Raw genomic sequence first — 15,642 nt, forward strand, 5'->3', positions numbered from 1 at the left:
ATCCGAGCCAAGCAGATTGTATCTGACATCACAGCCGCCCCCTTGCCTGGTGACCACGGCAACTGGAGGCCGCCCCCTCCTCTTCCCACCCCCAGAACAGTCCTCATGTTCCTTCTGACCATGGGCCTCCTGTGCCGGATGAATAGTGGGGAGGCAGCATTTTAAATCTCCCGCAGCCGGCAGGGCCAAGCTGCGTGGAAATTAGGAACATGGGATCTGGCTTTACAGATCTGAATCCTAGGTCCTCAGTCCACCACTTGCCAACCATGAGCCAGTAGGTCCAAACACTTCATCTCTCTGAGCCTCACCTGTAAGTGGCAAAAGAGCCTGGGACCTCTCCCAGAAGGGGAGGAGAAAGCTGAGACAGCATTGGATGGCCATTGTCACACAAATGCGTGCAGGAGGGAGCTGCCTCTTATGAACTGTGGGGCCTTATCCAAGTCACAGGACCTCTCTGAACTTTGGTATCTTCATCTGGAAAGCAGGGTGACAATACCTTCCCTGCTGAGCTGCCACAGCCGTGGGTAAGGCACAGAAAGCTTGTGGCACAGAGCCCAGTGCGTCATAGGCAGCAGTGCCCAAGTGATATTTTTGCTGGTACAGCTTTCCCCAGCTCCAGTCTCTTCGATTTATTCTGATTCCTCAGACCCTAATGTTGGTTGCCCCCTTTTCCCTCCCTTGGTCATCTCTACAGTCACAGTGGTGCTCAAGAGCCATGGTGTCACAGAACTATGCTCAGGACCGGAGTGGCCAGGTACCAAACCATGAGACCACTTCCCTTCCCAACCCTCTGCTTCCTCATCCGTGACAGGGAGCTGTGGCTCCCATGTCCTCAGGCAGTGGCAAGGACCCCATGGGGCTGTTCCTTGTTTTGGTATGTCTCCCCACTCCACTGAACCACGAACACGCTTGCCACCACCTAAACCAGCCACCCTGAATCAAGAGAGCATTACTGTGTCTGGGTAAGGGCTCCATGACATCCTGGGTAGTGAGAACTTAGCCCCTATTGCCCCCATGCCCCAAGCTATCCAGTCCCCTACCTTGGCAGCACGGCCCTTGTCCATGCAGGCTGGATTCTGGCAGCGCAGTCCCTTCTCCTCTGCAGGGCTCTGGTCTTCTGTGGAGAAGCAGAGGGCATCAGTTTAGGGATGGAGGGAGTACCCACACTCCCCTGGGCCCTTGTGGCCTCCAGGCCAGGGGACTGGTGGGGCGGGCTCCTCAGTCCTGCCTTCAAAGGAAGTCAGTGTCCTTTTCTCTTTTAAACGCCAACTTATCTGCAGGGGGATCTGTTTGCAGAGCCCTTTTCTGTGCAGTTCCCCAGGGAAATTGTCCAGATTCCAGGGGGGAGTCTTTGCAAATCAGCTACTCTCTCCCTCAGTCCCACTAGCGGGAGTTGCGGCTCAGTAACCTCCCAGACTTTCTAAGCAATCCGGGCCAGGAGAAGGAGGAGGACTCCAAGGGTCCAAGATGCCCTCCCGAACCCTGTTCTCCAACTCAGACCCTCTGATGCCAGACATTCCCTTCCCGAGGCCTGGAGCGACCTCTGTTCCCTTCTGTCTGTCTCTGACCGTGAGTTTGGCCCCCTCCAAGCTGATGCCCTTTCTTCTCGGAGGCTTAAGCGCTGCAGCGAGGGGGCAGGGGGCGAGGACCGGGCAGCTGCAGCTCGTCCCGGGTGCAGAGGCCGGCGTCCACCGGGCTCCAGCAAGGCCCTCCCCGGGGCAGGCCCGGCCCCCACCGCGCGCGACACCCTCCGAGCTACCGGGGCAGCCAGGCGGCCTGCGAGGGGGAAGCAGACCGTCCGTGGGGCCGCACTCACCCATGGCGCCGAGCCGCCGGGGAACCGAGCGCGGGAGCCGAGAACCGAGCGCGGGAGCTGGAGGAACCGAGCGCCGCAGCCGCCAGGCGCGCGAGGCGGGGCGGGGCAGGTGGGCGGGGGGCGGAGCGCGGGCGGCCGCGGGGGGCGGGGAACCGGCGGTCCCCGACGGCGCCTCCCCGGGAGACGGGGCGTGTCCCAGGTGGGTCCCACACTGCCCCGCTCCCCGCCCCCGGCCCCCGAGGCCCCTCCGGGGATGGCCACGCGCGCCTGCTGCGCCCCGGTTCCGGGCGGTCTCCTGCACGGTGACCGCGCCGCCGCGGCTGCAGCCCCGGCCGGAAGTGCCTCCAAGGAGCAGGCGCCTCCCGCACCCAGACACGCGGGTCGGCGGCACACGCACCCCTCCGCTCCGGGCCGCGCCCCCACTCGATCAGAATGGCTGCCACCCGCGGATCCTTGGTTGAGGACGCGGCGGAGGTGGGCGGACCAAGGGTGGGTGGCCTCGTTGAACGGCTGCTGCTGTGGGTTTTAGTGTTCCCAGCTCAGCACACGCAAGAAACTTAACTTTCGCAAAATTACCAGCCCAGCACCCAGAGACTCCCCCAGCCCTGGAGACTCCACTGGGTTTCCTCAGGAGCACCAAGGTTAATACGCTTTGAGGAATTTCCCCTAATCGTTTATGGAAATGGGATTATCAATAGAGAGACAGCTTTTTTCTTCTTCTTTTTAAAAAGGATATTAGTGTTCTGCCTGCTTATATCCAGTGAGGGTGTCATTTCACCTGCGGGAACTGGAGTTACAGTTGCAAGCTGAGGTGCGGGTGCTGGGAATTGAGCCCAGTCCTTGCTCTCTCTTAGCCGCTGAGCTGTTTCTCCAGCCCTAGGGAGACAGCTTTTTTATCAGTGCTGATGATTTGGTTTTTTTGTTGGTTTTGAGTCAGAGCCTCACTGCGTAGCCCTGACTAACCTTGAACTCACAGAGATCCATCCGCCTGCCTCCACCTCAGAAGTAATGTGATTTAAAGGCATGCACCCCTACACCCCCACTGGACATCGGTTTCAACTCTTTTGCAAGAGGTACATAAAGATGTCTGGGGATAAAGGCTTTTGCTGCCCAAGTCTGACATTCTGAAGCCAAACCCAAAATGGAAGAAGTCCAACTGTCCTCTGACAGGCATGTTTTGACATATCTTCATGAACATCCTACACACACACACACACACAATAAAATTAATATTGGGGGCTGGAGAGACAGTTCAGTGGTGAAGAGCACTGGCTATTCTTAGAGAGGACCCTAGTTCAGTTCCTAGCACCCATATGGTGACTCAAAACCATAACTCCAGTTCCAGGGGATACAGTGACCTCTTAGAGCATCAGGCATACACGTGGTGTACCTATATACAGGCAAACACACAAAAATAAAAATTGAAAGCAAAACAAACAAACAAACACAGAGAGGAGGTGAACCAGACTCCACCAAGGGACTTGGTGCTCCGGAGTCAACCTCTAGCCCCTAGCCCCTGTTTGTCCACTGGTGCCTCCAGGCTCTCGGATACCAAGACCTAGGTATAGAAGAATGAGCTTGTTTGGAGAAGAATCCTTCAAAGTCAGAGAGTAGGTTCGCTGACCCCTTCTCTGGAGGCCTCTCATCTGAAGAACGATGCCGGACTGGACCCTGTCTATGAGACCCCAGTCCCTGTAAGTAGAGTGGAAGGGTCTTGAGTTTTGTGCTGAGTCCCATCAGGAAGTATGAATCAAGCATCAAGCCCTGGGCTGGGTATGAGAGACCTTGAAATGACCCTGATAAGCCTTGGGGAACTCACAGTAGGTCTGGCAGAGGGCGCTTTGGGGGAGCAGCTACACTTCAGTGTACTAAGGAGAGGGCTCTAGGAAAGGGGATGTGATACAGTGTATCTGAACTTGGAGCACAGACAGCTTCCTGGGGCGTCTGGAAAACGGTTGCAGCATCCCCTAGCCTACTGTGTTGGGCAGCTGTTCTCTAGGGAGCCGCTGAGACCATTGCTGTGCTTGGGGCTTCCTGTGGCTCGCGTTCTGTGGTCCGGCCACACTCGCCACAGCAATGACCTTCTCAGAATCTCTGCCTCTTCCCCTGTCCCATAGGCTGGCTGCCTGTCCTGGCGCATGGGTGGGAGCTTACCCTTAGAAGGCCCTGACCAGGCTACCAGGGTCGGGGTCACCAGTCCTGCTGGCCCCAGCAGTCTTGCCTTCCAGGAGGTAGATGACTCAAGAGTGAATGGGTATCCGTACTCTCACCCTGGGGGGTTTCCCATGTACCCCACCCAAGGGGTTTCCTCTTGCTCCCAGAAGATTCCAGGCCTCAAGATACCAGTCAACAGCTAGCACCCTTTGGTCCCAAGATCTCAGAGTACTTACTCATTGTTCTCTCTCTGTCTCCCTCTGTCTCTCTCTGTGTCTCTCTCTTTTTCTCTGTCTCTGTCTCTCTCTGTCTCTCTCTCTCTCTCATTTCCTCCCTCCCCCAGCGTTTCATGTAGCCCAGTCTTGAACTCAGGAAATGACTGAAGGCCACCTCGACTTTCCGATTGTTCTGCCCCTACATCCTCAACACTGGGATCACAGGTGTGCACCCCGACATCCTGTTCATCTGGCTTCTTACTCGGCCAACTCCAGGTTATTCCTCTGCCGCTGCCGCTGGAGACCACTTCAGGTTCTGTACACCTGTTCCAGGACACAGCCACCACGAGCCCAGATGGCCTGTGGTGGCCACAGCCTGAGGATATACATCTAGATGTGTTATCTCTGGAGTAGTGTTTCCTCCAATGCTTCTGAGTGCAATGATCTGGCCTTTGACCCCTGGGCTCATGTTCAAAGCATGAAGTCCCATGGGAGAAGGATCTCGGCATGTCTCAGGGCCCGGAGCAGTCCCTGGACTGAGGGAGCAAGCAAAGAGACAGACAATCCCCTCAACCCTGCCCAAGGTAAGTATGAGCCTCCTTTCCAGGCAATCTGTTGTCCTTGCAACCCAGACAGAAAGAGTGGGCTTGGTTGGGGGGACAGGATTGTCTCCCTAAGTCTGAAATGGCCCAGCTGGTCTCCTGCTCCTCTGGCTTCTGCTAGCCAGCCTCCTGCTAAGCAGGGTCCCTCACCTGGGAAGCAAGCCCACTTGCTAGTCAGCACCTCACCCCCCTCATTAGTCACAGGACACCCAGCTTTGGCTTCTCCCCCGGCACGATCTCTACCAGAACTAGGCAAAAGCCAGGCGGCAGACGTGTTTTGTTTGGCTGAGCAACGTGTTTCAAAAGAATCTCAGTTGGTTGCCAACTTTGAAAAGTCAGTAGATTTTACATAAAAATCCAGATTGTTGGCTCCTCTTGACAAACCAGAGGAGCCTGGCAGCTCTAGACCCATATTCCAGAATGTTCCAGTTCTCAAGTTAAGTCAATCTTAGACTGGTTCAAACTGGTGTTACACCCTGTGGCTCACACCAGCCCCTCCCTGGACTCTTCAGGCCCTTTCCAGGGTTCCCTTCCTTTATGCCTGCTCTAGCACTGGCCACCAACGGCTTCCTCTTCTTGCCCCAGGGATGATGCTTTCTTCCCTGTTACAACACATCTAGATTCCAGGTGGTTCTTCCTGCTTGACTCTCCCCGTCCTGGGCTGCGCCTTTGAAGTAACCTATTATTTTCTCCAAACCCTCTCCAGATGGCTTCCAGAGCAGCCTCACATGCTGAGCACCTGTAGGGAATTCTGTTTGCTCCGTTGAAGGTTTCATTTCCCCAGTCAAAACCTATGTGGCATCTGCTGGTCCCAGATGGGAAGCCACCAGCCCCTTCAGAGATGGAACCTTCAAGGGAAGGCAGTCAATATTCAGGTGTGCTGTGTATATGAAACCCAAACCAGACCTCTTAGGTAATAGTTTATTTATTTCGTATGTACGTATGTACATACGTATGTATGTATGTATGTATGTATGTAAATGTTTGTGTATGTTTATGCATATATCTGTAGATATCTATGAAGGCCAGAAGAGGGTCTGACCCTCCCTGCTTGAGTGCTGGGAACTGAATTCAAATCCTCTGCAAGAGCGAATGCTTGTTACCATGGACACACCTCTCCAGTCCCTCAACCTCAATCTTGCAGATCTTGTGTGGAGAAGGAGGTAAGATATCTCAGTGACCTTTCTTTGGTTGGTTTGGTTTGGCTTTGTTTTCTGTTTGTTTGTTTGTTTGTTTTTGTTTTGGTTTGGTTTTTCGAGACAGGGTTTCTCTGTATAGCCTTGGCTGTGCTGGAACTCACTCTGTAGACCAGGCTGGCCTTGAACTCAGAAATCTGCTCGCCTCTGCCTCCCAAGTGCTGGGATTAAAGGCGTGTGCCACCACCGCCCGGCTGTTTGTTTGTTTTCTTTTGTTTTTTTGTTTGTTTTTGGGTTTTTTTTTGTTTTTTTAGACAGGGTCTCTCAATGGTCTAGCTCCATCTGTCCTGGAATTCCATTATGCCTGGCTAAACAATGTCTTTCTTTAAAAAAAAAAAAAAAAAAAAGTTAAGGAACTGGGGAGATGGTTCAGGTATGAGGACCTGAGTTCAGATCCCCAGTACTGATGTAAAAATCCAGCCCATATCTGTAACTCCTATACTGGGGAGGTGGAGGCCACTGGACCCCTTCCTGCAGCCAGCTTGCTGGCCAGACAGTCTAGCATCACCCCAAGTTCAATGAGACACCCTGTCTCAAAAAGTAATACGGACCAGGCATGGTGGCACAGAGCTTTAATCCCAGCACTCAGAAGTCAGAGGCACGAGGACTTTGGAAGTTCGAAGCCAGCCTGATCTACAATAGTCAGTTCCAGGAGAGTCAGGGCTATGTAATAGAGAGATCCTGTCTCTGATTACAGTTAATAATAACAATAATAATAATAATAATAATAGATGCTGTACATCAACTTCTAACATCCACATGCATATATATGCATAGTCATGTACATATACCACACACAAAAGAAGTTAAGGAAGGAGATGGGGACACGGGGGTGGGGCATTCCTGGGGACCTGGGTTCATTCCGAGCACCAAATGGCTCAAAACAGTCTCTATGATCCAGTTCTAAGGACACCAAGCTCACAAGTAGCACACAAACATACATGGAGGCAAACACACAGATACACAAAATTAAAAGATAACTTAAGAAATTAAGCTGAGGGCAGGAGAGATGGCTCAGCAGTTAAGAGCACTGACTGCTCTTCCAGAGGTCCTGAGTTCAGTTCCCAGCAACCACATGGTGGCTCACAACCATCTGTAATGGGATCTGATGCCCTCTTCTGGTGTGTCTGAAGACAGCTAGTGTGTGTGTGTGTGTGTGTGTGTGTGTGTAATCTTTTTTTAAAAAAAGGAAATTAAGTTGAAAAGAAAAAAATAAAACAAACAGTAATGACCAATTCAAAACATAAAAATAATAAAGGAAGTCAGGCAGAGGTGATGCACACACCGTTAGTCCCGGTGCTGTGGAGATGGAGGCAGGCCATTTCCAGCCCAGCCTGGTCGACAACAATTTTATCCAGTAGATAAACTTGAGAGAAGAAGTATAACCGTTGCCTCTGTTTTCACATGAGAAAACTGAATCACTCCAAACAAAGTTCCCTAAGGTTACAAAGGCAGGCAGCGATGACATTGGAACCAGAGTCCATGTCTATAGAACTCCAAGCCTATGTCCCTAACCATCAGCCTACCCGGCCACCATAATGCCTGGCACAATCAGGTGTTAAGCAAAAATAAATGATCCTCCCAGCATTGCAACTTCCTTCTCTCCCTGTGGGCCTCAGGCTAACACAAACGCACCTGTTCTCAGATTCTCCACCAGAGCCCTCTGTTGAGGGGCCGGTATACAGATAAGCCTTCTGCCCACCACCTCTCGGCGCCAGGCCAGGCCACCAAAAGCCTGTCCCTCCCAGGAAACAGCTGTGGCCTTGAATACCCCCTCCCACGCTAGCCCAGCCCTCCTGGGAGCCTGTCCATGCTTGAGCAACTGTGCCAGTCCTTGTTGGGATGCAGCACCCCCTCCCATGCGTGCGTGCGTGCGTGCGTGCGTGCGTGCGTGCGTGCGTGTGTGTGTGTGTGTGTGTGTGTGTGTGTGAGTGCGCACACACACACACAGACACACACATATGCTGAGATGACTGGAGAAGGCAAAATTTGGCTCAAAAGGGGCCTGAAGCCAGAGGGCTGTGCCCTGGGCAACAGACTGTTGGTCCTGACATATCTGCCACTCCCGGCAGTAGACCCTGGCCACAGCATTCTAGAAAACCTGAGGAAGAAATGGCACAGGGTCAGGGATGTGACCTGCAAGAAGTCCTGGGTTTGATCCCCAGCAGTGCACAAGGGGTGTGGCACTGCAGGCCTGTCCTGGAACTCTAAGGCGGAGGAAGGAAGACAAAGACATCCTCAGCCATGATGGCGTGCAGTTTGGGGCTCTGCTGGTTGTTTTTGTTGACAACAGAAACTTAGATGTATCTGGATAGACAGAATCTAAATTGAGGAGCCGCCTCCATCGGATTGGCCTGTAGAGCATTAGACTGTAGAGTCTGTGCAGGGTTTCATTCATTAACAGTAGGTGTGGGGCTGGAGAGATGGCTCGCAGTTAAAGAGTGTTGTCTGTTCTTCCAGAGGTCCTGAGTTCAATCCCCCGGCAACCACATGGTGGCTCACAGCCATCTATAGTGTGATCTGATGCCTTCGTCTGGCATGTAGGCGTATATGCAGATAGAGCACTCATGTACATTAAATAAATAAATAGATAAATCTTTAAAAACAATAGGTCTGAGGCCCATAGTGGGCGGGGCCACCACTGGGTAATTGGTCCTAGATTATGTAAGAAAGTTAACTGAGCAAGCTATGGAGAGCAAACCAGTAGAAGCACTCCCCCATGGCCTCCGCTTCAGGTCCGCCTCCAGACTCCTGCCTTGGCTTCCTCTGACTGCAGGCTGCAAAAGTCAAATAAACCCTTTTTTCCAAGGTGCTTTTGACCACGGTGTTTCCTCATAGCAGTAGAAACACTAAGACAGAGCCCAATGCCACTATGTGAAACCCTGTCAGAAAAGAAGAGAGCAAGAAAAGACTTGAGGCCCCCCTTCCTAACGTGCTATGGGAATCTTGGATATGGGTTAGTTAAGTAGGCACCTCATGGAAGAATTAGCATTGGCCACACGGCCCCTTAGTGCAGCTCCTGCCTACAGCCCAGATTTATTGCCGGCATCATCCCTGGTGTGGACTCTAACCAACACCCTGCCACCCTCCACACCCCTCAGGCTCAGTCACAGAGGGTGGGAAGACACATCTAGAATTCCTTCCTGGGGCCAGAGAAACTGTCCACACTGTTCCAGCACATAAGCTTGTGGCCAGTTGGCCACTTCCTCTGCCTGAGGCTCCCCTGGGTTTCTGCTCATCTGTCCATCTGCTGGCTGCGGCCTTCCTCCTGGAGGCTCCGTGAAGGAACCGAGAAAAGAACAGAAGTAGCGGCTACGGAAAGGGTGTGTGAGATTCCGATTCTGGACAGTCATGTTCCATACAGGGGCCCCACCCCCCACCAGGCTGGGCTGGTTCTGGGGCCCAACACCCACCCACATGGGTCCAGGCCAGGGGCTGGCTGGCAGCAAAGGACTGAGCCCACACAGGCAGCTGTGTGCCCTGGCTCACCCAGCCGCCTCAGCTCCTCCTGAGATCAAGTGCTGTTACCCAGCTACTAAGTACCTCACCAGGACTTCTGCCCACCCTGAGGAGAGAGGGGCCTGGGTGCAAGTGGGTGTCTGAGTGCTGCCACTTATGACCTCAGAGCCGCACCAGAATAAAGGCCACAAAACCCAGCCCTGTCTAGAGGGTTGGCATGAAGACTCAGGTCTAAGACTTAAAACCCATGCGTGAGACCACAGCACCCCAAAGCTGCAGCCATTATGGAATCCCAGAGGCAAGAGAACATCCCAGGTAAAGAGACAGGAAAACCCTGGAGAGGGTTGAGGCTCTGCACATGGCAGTTGTCACCCCTGTGCCCATGGAGCTCAGTCCTCTCCTGCTGAGTCCTCCTGGCTTGTAGCTGGATAGCGTGTAACATGGGTAACAGCCTCGGGCTGACAGGAACCTCACAAGTGGAGTCAACAAACAGGCCTCCTGCAGCCCACTCCATCCCACCCTCTGATGGCAGATGTTCTCCGGCTGAGGGAAGGGGCCATTTTACCCTGGGCCAGATTCCTTCCTCTTCTCCCATTTCTCCATGCCCCTCACGGATCCATGTCTCAGGCAGCAGGGCTGTTCCTCCTCAAGACGCACATACACACTTCTAACGGGGTCCAGAGCTCTGGGGACACACAGTAGGCTATCAGGTCACCTCCTCCTAGCAGCTACCTGGGTCTCAAGAGCACCACAGCTGGAGATGCCAATACTTAAAGTATTAAGTATTTAAGTATTGGGGGCCGGCCAATACCTGAAGCTTCCAAAGCACCTGTTCTTTCTTCTTATCCCCCAATGTGGTCCAAGGGCTTCCCCAACTTCTCATGGCAGACCCCAGGCCTAACCAGCCCTCTCTAGCCTTTCTGGCCACAGGACAGGCTCATGAGAGGACTCAAGCCAGGCTGGGGAATTTCTGTCCTTGGTGAGACTCCCACTCTCTTTGCTGGGGGCCTGGAGAGCCCAGAGCGTGAGGCTGGGAACCGGCAAATGAGAGCTGAGAGCCGGCCATTCTGCAAACTGGTCACCAGCACTTGGCTTGGATTCTGTGGATCAGGGTTGTTTTCCAGCCATTCACCAGAGCAGAGCACCGGTCAGGCCCAGAGCGCCTGTCCAGAGCCGATCGACTCGGCTGAACCAAGACCAGCAAGCAAGAACAGTCACAGCCTCCCCAAACCGAACCCTGTCGGCCTGCCACTGTGGGAGGTGTCCCACTGGGTCACCAGTGTTCATGAGAACACCAGAGGTTGTCCTCAACTATGCCACAGGCCTCAGAGCTGAACACCCCAATAGTCTGCCCTTTGAGGGCCACAATCTTGTCATGGTTCTGTTTGCACATTTAGAAAATGGAGGATGAGATGAGAAACACTCTGGAAAGGCTTAGTCCCCTGCCTCATCTTGGAGGAAGGGATAGGGCAGAACCAGATCTTGGCTGGAATAGGAGAGATGGTCACAATTGTCATTGGCCTTCAGTTCCAAGACTGATGAGGGGCAGGCAGGCATGCCCACTGGCCATGGGGAGGGATGAGACTACCTGGAGGTGCACATTACCCCCTGACCATCATGATAGGGCCCCTGTCCCTCCTACAGAGGCTCTCCAGAGGGGCCAGGAAGACCACACCACCACCACAAGTAAGTGACCTTAGCATCATGTGCACAGCAAGCAGGCCGCAGGCTTTGGGCAGCAGGAGTGGCCAGTCAGACCAGGTGCCCAGGCCTCACGAAAGTCCTCTGGGGAAATGGCTACACCTACCCCCCAAATCGTCGATGACGTCCAGAGTGGAGCTCCAGGAGAAGCGCTCTACAGCCCCCAGCTCCAGCTGGCCCAGGTCACCAGGCAATGCCTCCAGCTCATAGGTGCCCCTCTTCCTCCAGTAGAGAAACATGTTGAGACTTGGGGTGTCCCCTGCTTGGCCTGCACCCTCAGAAGCTGGGTGACTCCAGGGACCTCAGTCTCCAAGGCCTGGTCACAGTGGTACACGGGTGCAAATGAGCAGCAGAGACCACTGGGGCAGGCTTTGGGCCGGCAGTCATGGCCCTTCTCAGGAAGGGAGAGGAGCATTCTGGGAGCGGCCAGGGGCCTTACATCTGACCAATGGCCAGGGCCCCTGCCCCACACAAAGCGCCTTTCTTCCCCTCCCACAGACATTTTACACATTTTGCCTTCCCAGCCCCCTCAGAGCCCCCACCGAGGAGATGGGCTGTCCGTCTGGGGATGCAGAGGCCCCGGGAAAAAAAGTGCAATTGTTTCCTGGTCTCTTTGCTAAGATAAGTTTTCAGAGGAGAAAAATGTGCTGCCCCAGGAGCAGTCCCGGGTCCCCACCATGACTTACGACCTACGACCCGGAACAGCCCCAGCTAGCTCACAGGTTCTCAATGAGGGATGAAGGCACCTGTGGGAATGCCAGCGGGTACTCTGAGAGCAATTCCAGAAGCTCGGGTGTATCTCCCACCTCTGTTGGGCTCAGGCCTTCACCTACGTATGAGGCCCCAGCTCTGCTGGCCGGACTCTTTCTGAGCGTTTTCTCTCCACCCTTCACTGGGCTGCCCAATGACCAGCTCCTTCCTCAGTCGGCAACCCACAGCAACAGCTGTGTTCTGGGTGGGTGAGCCTGGGCCAAGGACCTCCAGCATCATTGGGGAGCCACAGTGTCCCCTGCAGCACAGGCTCCAGGGCAAGTCCTGAGGAGAAAGGCTGAAGGGACAAGAGGGTTCTGGATACAGAGCAGCCAAGGAAAAGGGGAGCAGCCACAGGAGGAGGAGCTGGCAGGCACGTGTGCGCCCTGGCTTCCATCTCTACCCGGGGCACGGGTGACAAGAACCAAGGAGGACCAACAGCATAGGTTGGAACATAGAAAGTTCCAGGCCAGATCTTGTCTCAGCAACAACAAAGCTGGTCAAAGTGACTGAAGCCTGAGACCTGGAAGTGTGGAGGCTGGGCCAGGAGGGCTCCTTGCCAACTGGGGCATATATATGGCAAGACCCTGGCTATATATATATATTCTGGAGCTGGAGAGATGGCTCAGCAGTTAAGAGCTCTGGCTGCTCGTCCAGAGCTCCTGAGTTTGATTCCAACCCCCATGCCAGGCAGGTTGCAAGTGTCTATAGCTCCAGCTCCAGGGGACCCCATGCCTCTGGCCTCTGCATGAACCTGCACGCATCTACAGATATCGGCACGCAGACACACATAATAAAAATAAATCTCAAAACAACAGCACAAGCCAAAGCAGACCTTTCCTCCCTAGAGGGCTGAGAGCAAGATGGATTACCAGCAGGTTCTCTGGGTCACCCCCCAGAATTAGACCCAGGATCTCTCTCTGCAGTCATGGCTCCTCAAACCACCAAGGTTGTATCCCAAAATGCAGGCAGAAAATTCGACAACAATGTCTCTCCATCAGTCCTCAAAGGACACATTAAGGTGTGCTAAAACACCTCTCTTGTTTTGTCTTACGTGTATGGAGGTTTAGTCTGCATGAGTGCCTGGGCCCCACTTATGCGCCTGGTGCCCACAGAGGCCAGAATAGGGCGCTGAAGTCTTGGAACTGAAGTTACAGTGGGTTGTAAGCTGCCAGGTAGTTAGTTGCTGGGAATCAAACCTGAGTCCTCTCTGGAAGAGCAGCCAGTGCTGGTAACTGCTGAGCCACACCTACAGCACCTTTCCTGAATGGGTCACACTAGATTGTCTACCAGAAGAAGGCAGCATGCTGCTATTGGTACATACAAAGTGAAAGGTTGAGGGCACAGTACCTGTAAGCAAAACACCCATACGTATGAATTTTTAAAATTACGCTAGAAAGTGTTAAGCAGACAAACAAGACAAAAACCCAACCAAGAGGTCAAAGCAGCCCCACGGCAGCTTTCCCCAGAGAGAGGGTCCTGTCCCCAACTGGAGTCTAGGGGACAGGGCAGCAAGGTGGCCTGGAGGCCCAGGCCTGGAACACTAATTATTTGAGGAAACTGAGGAGGAAGACCCCAAATTCAGGCCAACCTGGGCAACGTAGTAGAGAGTCCCAGTTTCAAAATAATAAATACAAAATAATAAATGCAAATGTTAGATATATACAGTTCAGTTGGTGGAGCGAGCTTTTGCTCAGTGTGTGTAAAACCCTGATCTTTATTATGGTACCAATTGGGCGTGGTGGCTCAGCCCTGGGACGTACATGTGTGAGGAATAGAAGTTTAATGTCACCTTCAGTTACACAGCAAGTTCAAGGCTATTCCAGACCCCACTCCCCACCCCCGGCCCCCAAAAGGCTGAGGTTATAGCCCAGAGGTAATGTACTACTATGCATGAGGCCTTGGGTTTAGTCCTTAGCGCCACAAAAGTGAGTAAAAAAAATGAAAGAAATTGTGCTGGAGAGATGGCTCAGTGGTTAGAGCACTGACTGCTTTCCCAGAGGTCCTGAGTTCAAATCCCAGCAACCACATGGTGGCTCACAACCACCTGTAATAGGATCCGATGCCCTCTTCTTGTATGTCTGAAGATGGCTACAGTGTACTCTCATATACATAAAATAAATGAATAATTTTTAAAATAATTTAATAAATGAATAATTCTTTTTAAAAAAAATGAAAGAAATTCAGACTTCAGTATAGTAAAGGACACTGGCACTGTGCTCCCAGCCTTCTCTGTATGACCCTGCCTGTGCCTCCTAGGCCTGCCAGGTCTGCGGGAGCTGGCCTGGGTGTGGCAGAGCCAGCCCCAACCAGATCAGATGCCTGCAGCTGAGGGGCATTGGCAAAGTGGGACTAGCTGCTTTTGTAGGGGGTGGCAGAAGGGTCACCGCAGGCTGCAGGGCGCCTGGGAGTGGTGGGGATGGCCATCTGGACGGCCTACACACCCCCAGCGGAGGGGTAAGGTGCCAAAAGGCAGCTGGAGTAATTTGAACCACATGCCTGCTTGCTCTCCCTGCCTCTAGCCTCACAGAACTGTAGTGGACATGCACAGGCGCCCTGAGCCTTGATCACAGGCATCCACATGGACTGAATATGAGGCTCTGGGATGCCAGGGGTGTCCTGGCTCATGTTTGGTACAAGGAGGGGCTGAGTATTCGGGAGTGAGATTGTCTAATGCCACTAGTGTCCATTCCAGTAGAGGCCAGAGCTGTAGAACTGGGAGTTGTCACCGGTGCTGTAGGCTCCACGGGCTCTATGCACTCCCCTGCCTCACCTCTCCATGCAGGAGAGCAGGAAGCAGCCTCAGTGGATCAGTGGATCAAATCGGGACTAGAGAAGCAGTCCCCACCCCCACCCCCATAGCCTCAGCCAGCCTGATTGTGGAAGAGCTGCAGTCAGGAGCTGCCAGGGACACTTGTGCCTTTTCTGAGGGTCTTCATTGCTGTGGACAGCTGGAGCAAGAGCAATGACAGCTACACTGAGGGTAGGACGGGGGTGGGGTGGGGTGGGGATGAGGTGGGGGTGAGGTGGGGGTGAGGGGCTGGTATCATGCTGAGCTCTTCACCTCCATCCAGGATAGGGACGGAGAAGCTGTAGTCTCTAGTGGGTAACCTACCCAAAGGCCACACAGTGCCAGGAGAACACTGGCAGAGCCCCAGCACCACGTTCTCACAGTTGGGCCACACTGAGGCACAGAGGCAGCTCTCGTTGCCCACCCTACCCACCCACAAGAGCACTCTTGGTCATCACAGCTCTAGGGGCCAGAGCAAGGCAGGTGAGCGGCCCTCCAGTGGAAACTCATTTGTCAACCGCAGGCTTACCTCGGTTTCAGTTTCCCTGTGGGGTGGAGCTCGGCTCGGCTCGGGCTCGCAAGCACTCCCCCCTTGGGCCTCCTGGAGCTGAAAGCCTTGAACTCCAGAGTCTTGTCTAGACTTCTTGATCCTTCTGAGTTCCAGTGAGAAACTGCTGGGTTAGGAGCCAGGGACAGGACAGACAGAAGTACAGGGAGCTGGAGGTTCCATTGCCTAACGATGGCCTTGGACAGGGGAGAGGCAGAATCCTCTGCCAACCACAGCTGTTTCCTGACAGGCAGAGAGCGTCTTCTGAGGGCCTGGCCAGGGGACCGGACCCCTGCAAGGTCTTGCTGAGTAAGGGGTCAGAAGAGGAAGACGAGCAGATGGCCAAAGCTGGCTAATGCCCCCACGGAAGTGGTGGCTGTCACTGACTTTGGTTCTGGACTGCCTTTCCTG

At 53.7% G+C, this 15,642-nt stretch overlaps 1 protein-coding gene and 1 long non-coding RNA gene across 6 annotated transcripts in view; one reads left to right on the forward strand and one right to left on the reverse strand.

Moving 5' to 3' along the window:
• Plekhg5 (pleckstrin homology and RhoGEF domain containing G5) overlaps nt 1-15,440 on the reverse strand; it is a 42,916-nt gene extending 27,476 nt beyond the window's left edge. For 2 of the 5 annotated variants that reach the window (XM_076933657.1, XM_076933663.1), the window contains exons 1-2: nt 11,250-11,517; nt 1,041-1,117 (exon numbers count right to left, since the gene is read on the reverse strand). In XM_076933657.1, the coding sequence (XP_076789772.1) occupies nt 1,041-1,117; nt 11,250-11,382 (210 nt within the window). In that variant the 5' untranslated portion in view covers nt 11,383-11,517. Of the gene's footprint in view, nt 1-1,040; nt 1,118-1,816; nt 1,905-11,249; nt 11,518-15,213 lie in introns of those variants that run through there. The other 3 variants (XM_076933661.1, XM_076933656.1, XM_034503270.2) reach the window with 3 other exon arrangements.
• On the forward strand, nt 2,046-5,985 carry LOC143442267 (uncharacterized). The gene is made up of 3 exons (XR_013110296.1): nt 2,046-4,769; nt 5,494-5,662; nt 5,800-5,985. It is a non-coding gene; the product is annotated as an uncharacterized LOC143442267 (long non-coding RNA).
• Nucleotides 15,441-15,642: the final 202 nt, after the last annotated feature.

The sequence above is a fragment of the Arvicanthis niloticus genome, chromosome 5 (genome assembly GCF_011762505.2).
Source record: "Arvicanthis niloticus isolate mArvNil1 chromosome 5, mArvNil1.pat.X, whole genome shotgun sequence".
In the NCBI taxonomy this organism is placed as follows: domain Eukaryota; kingdom Metazoa; phylum Chordata; class Mammalia; order Rodentia; family Muridae; genus Arvicanthis; species Arvicanthis niloticus.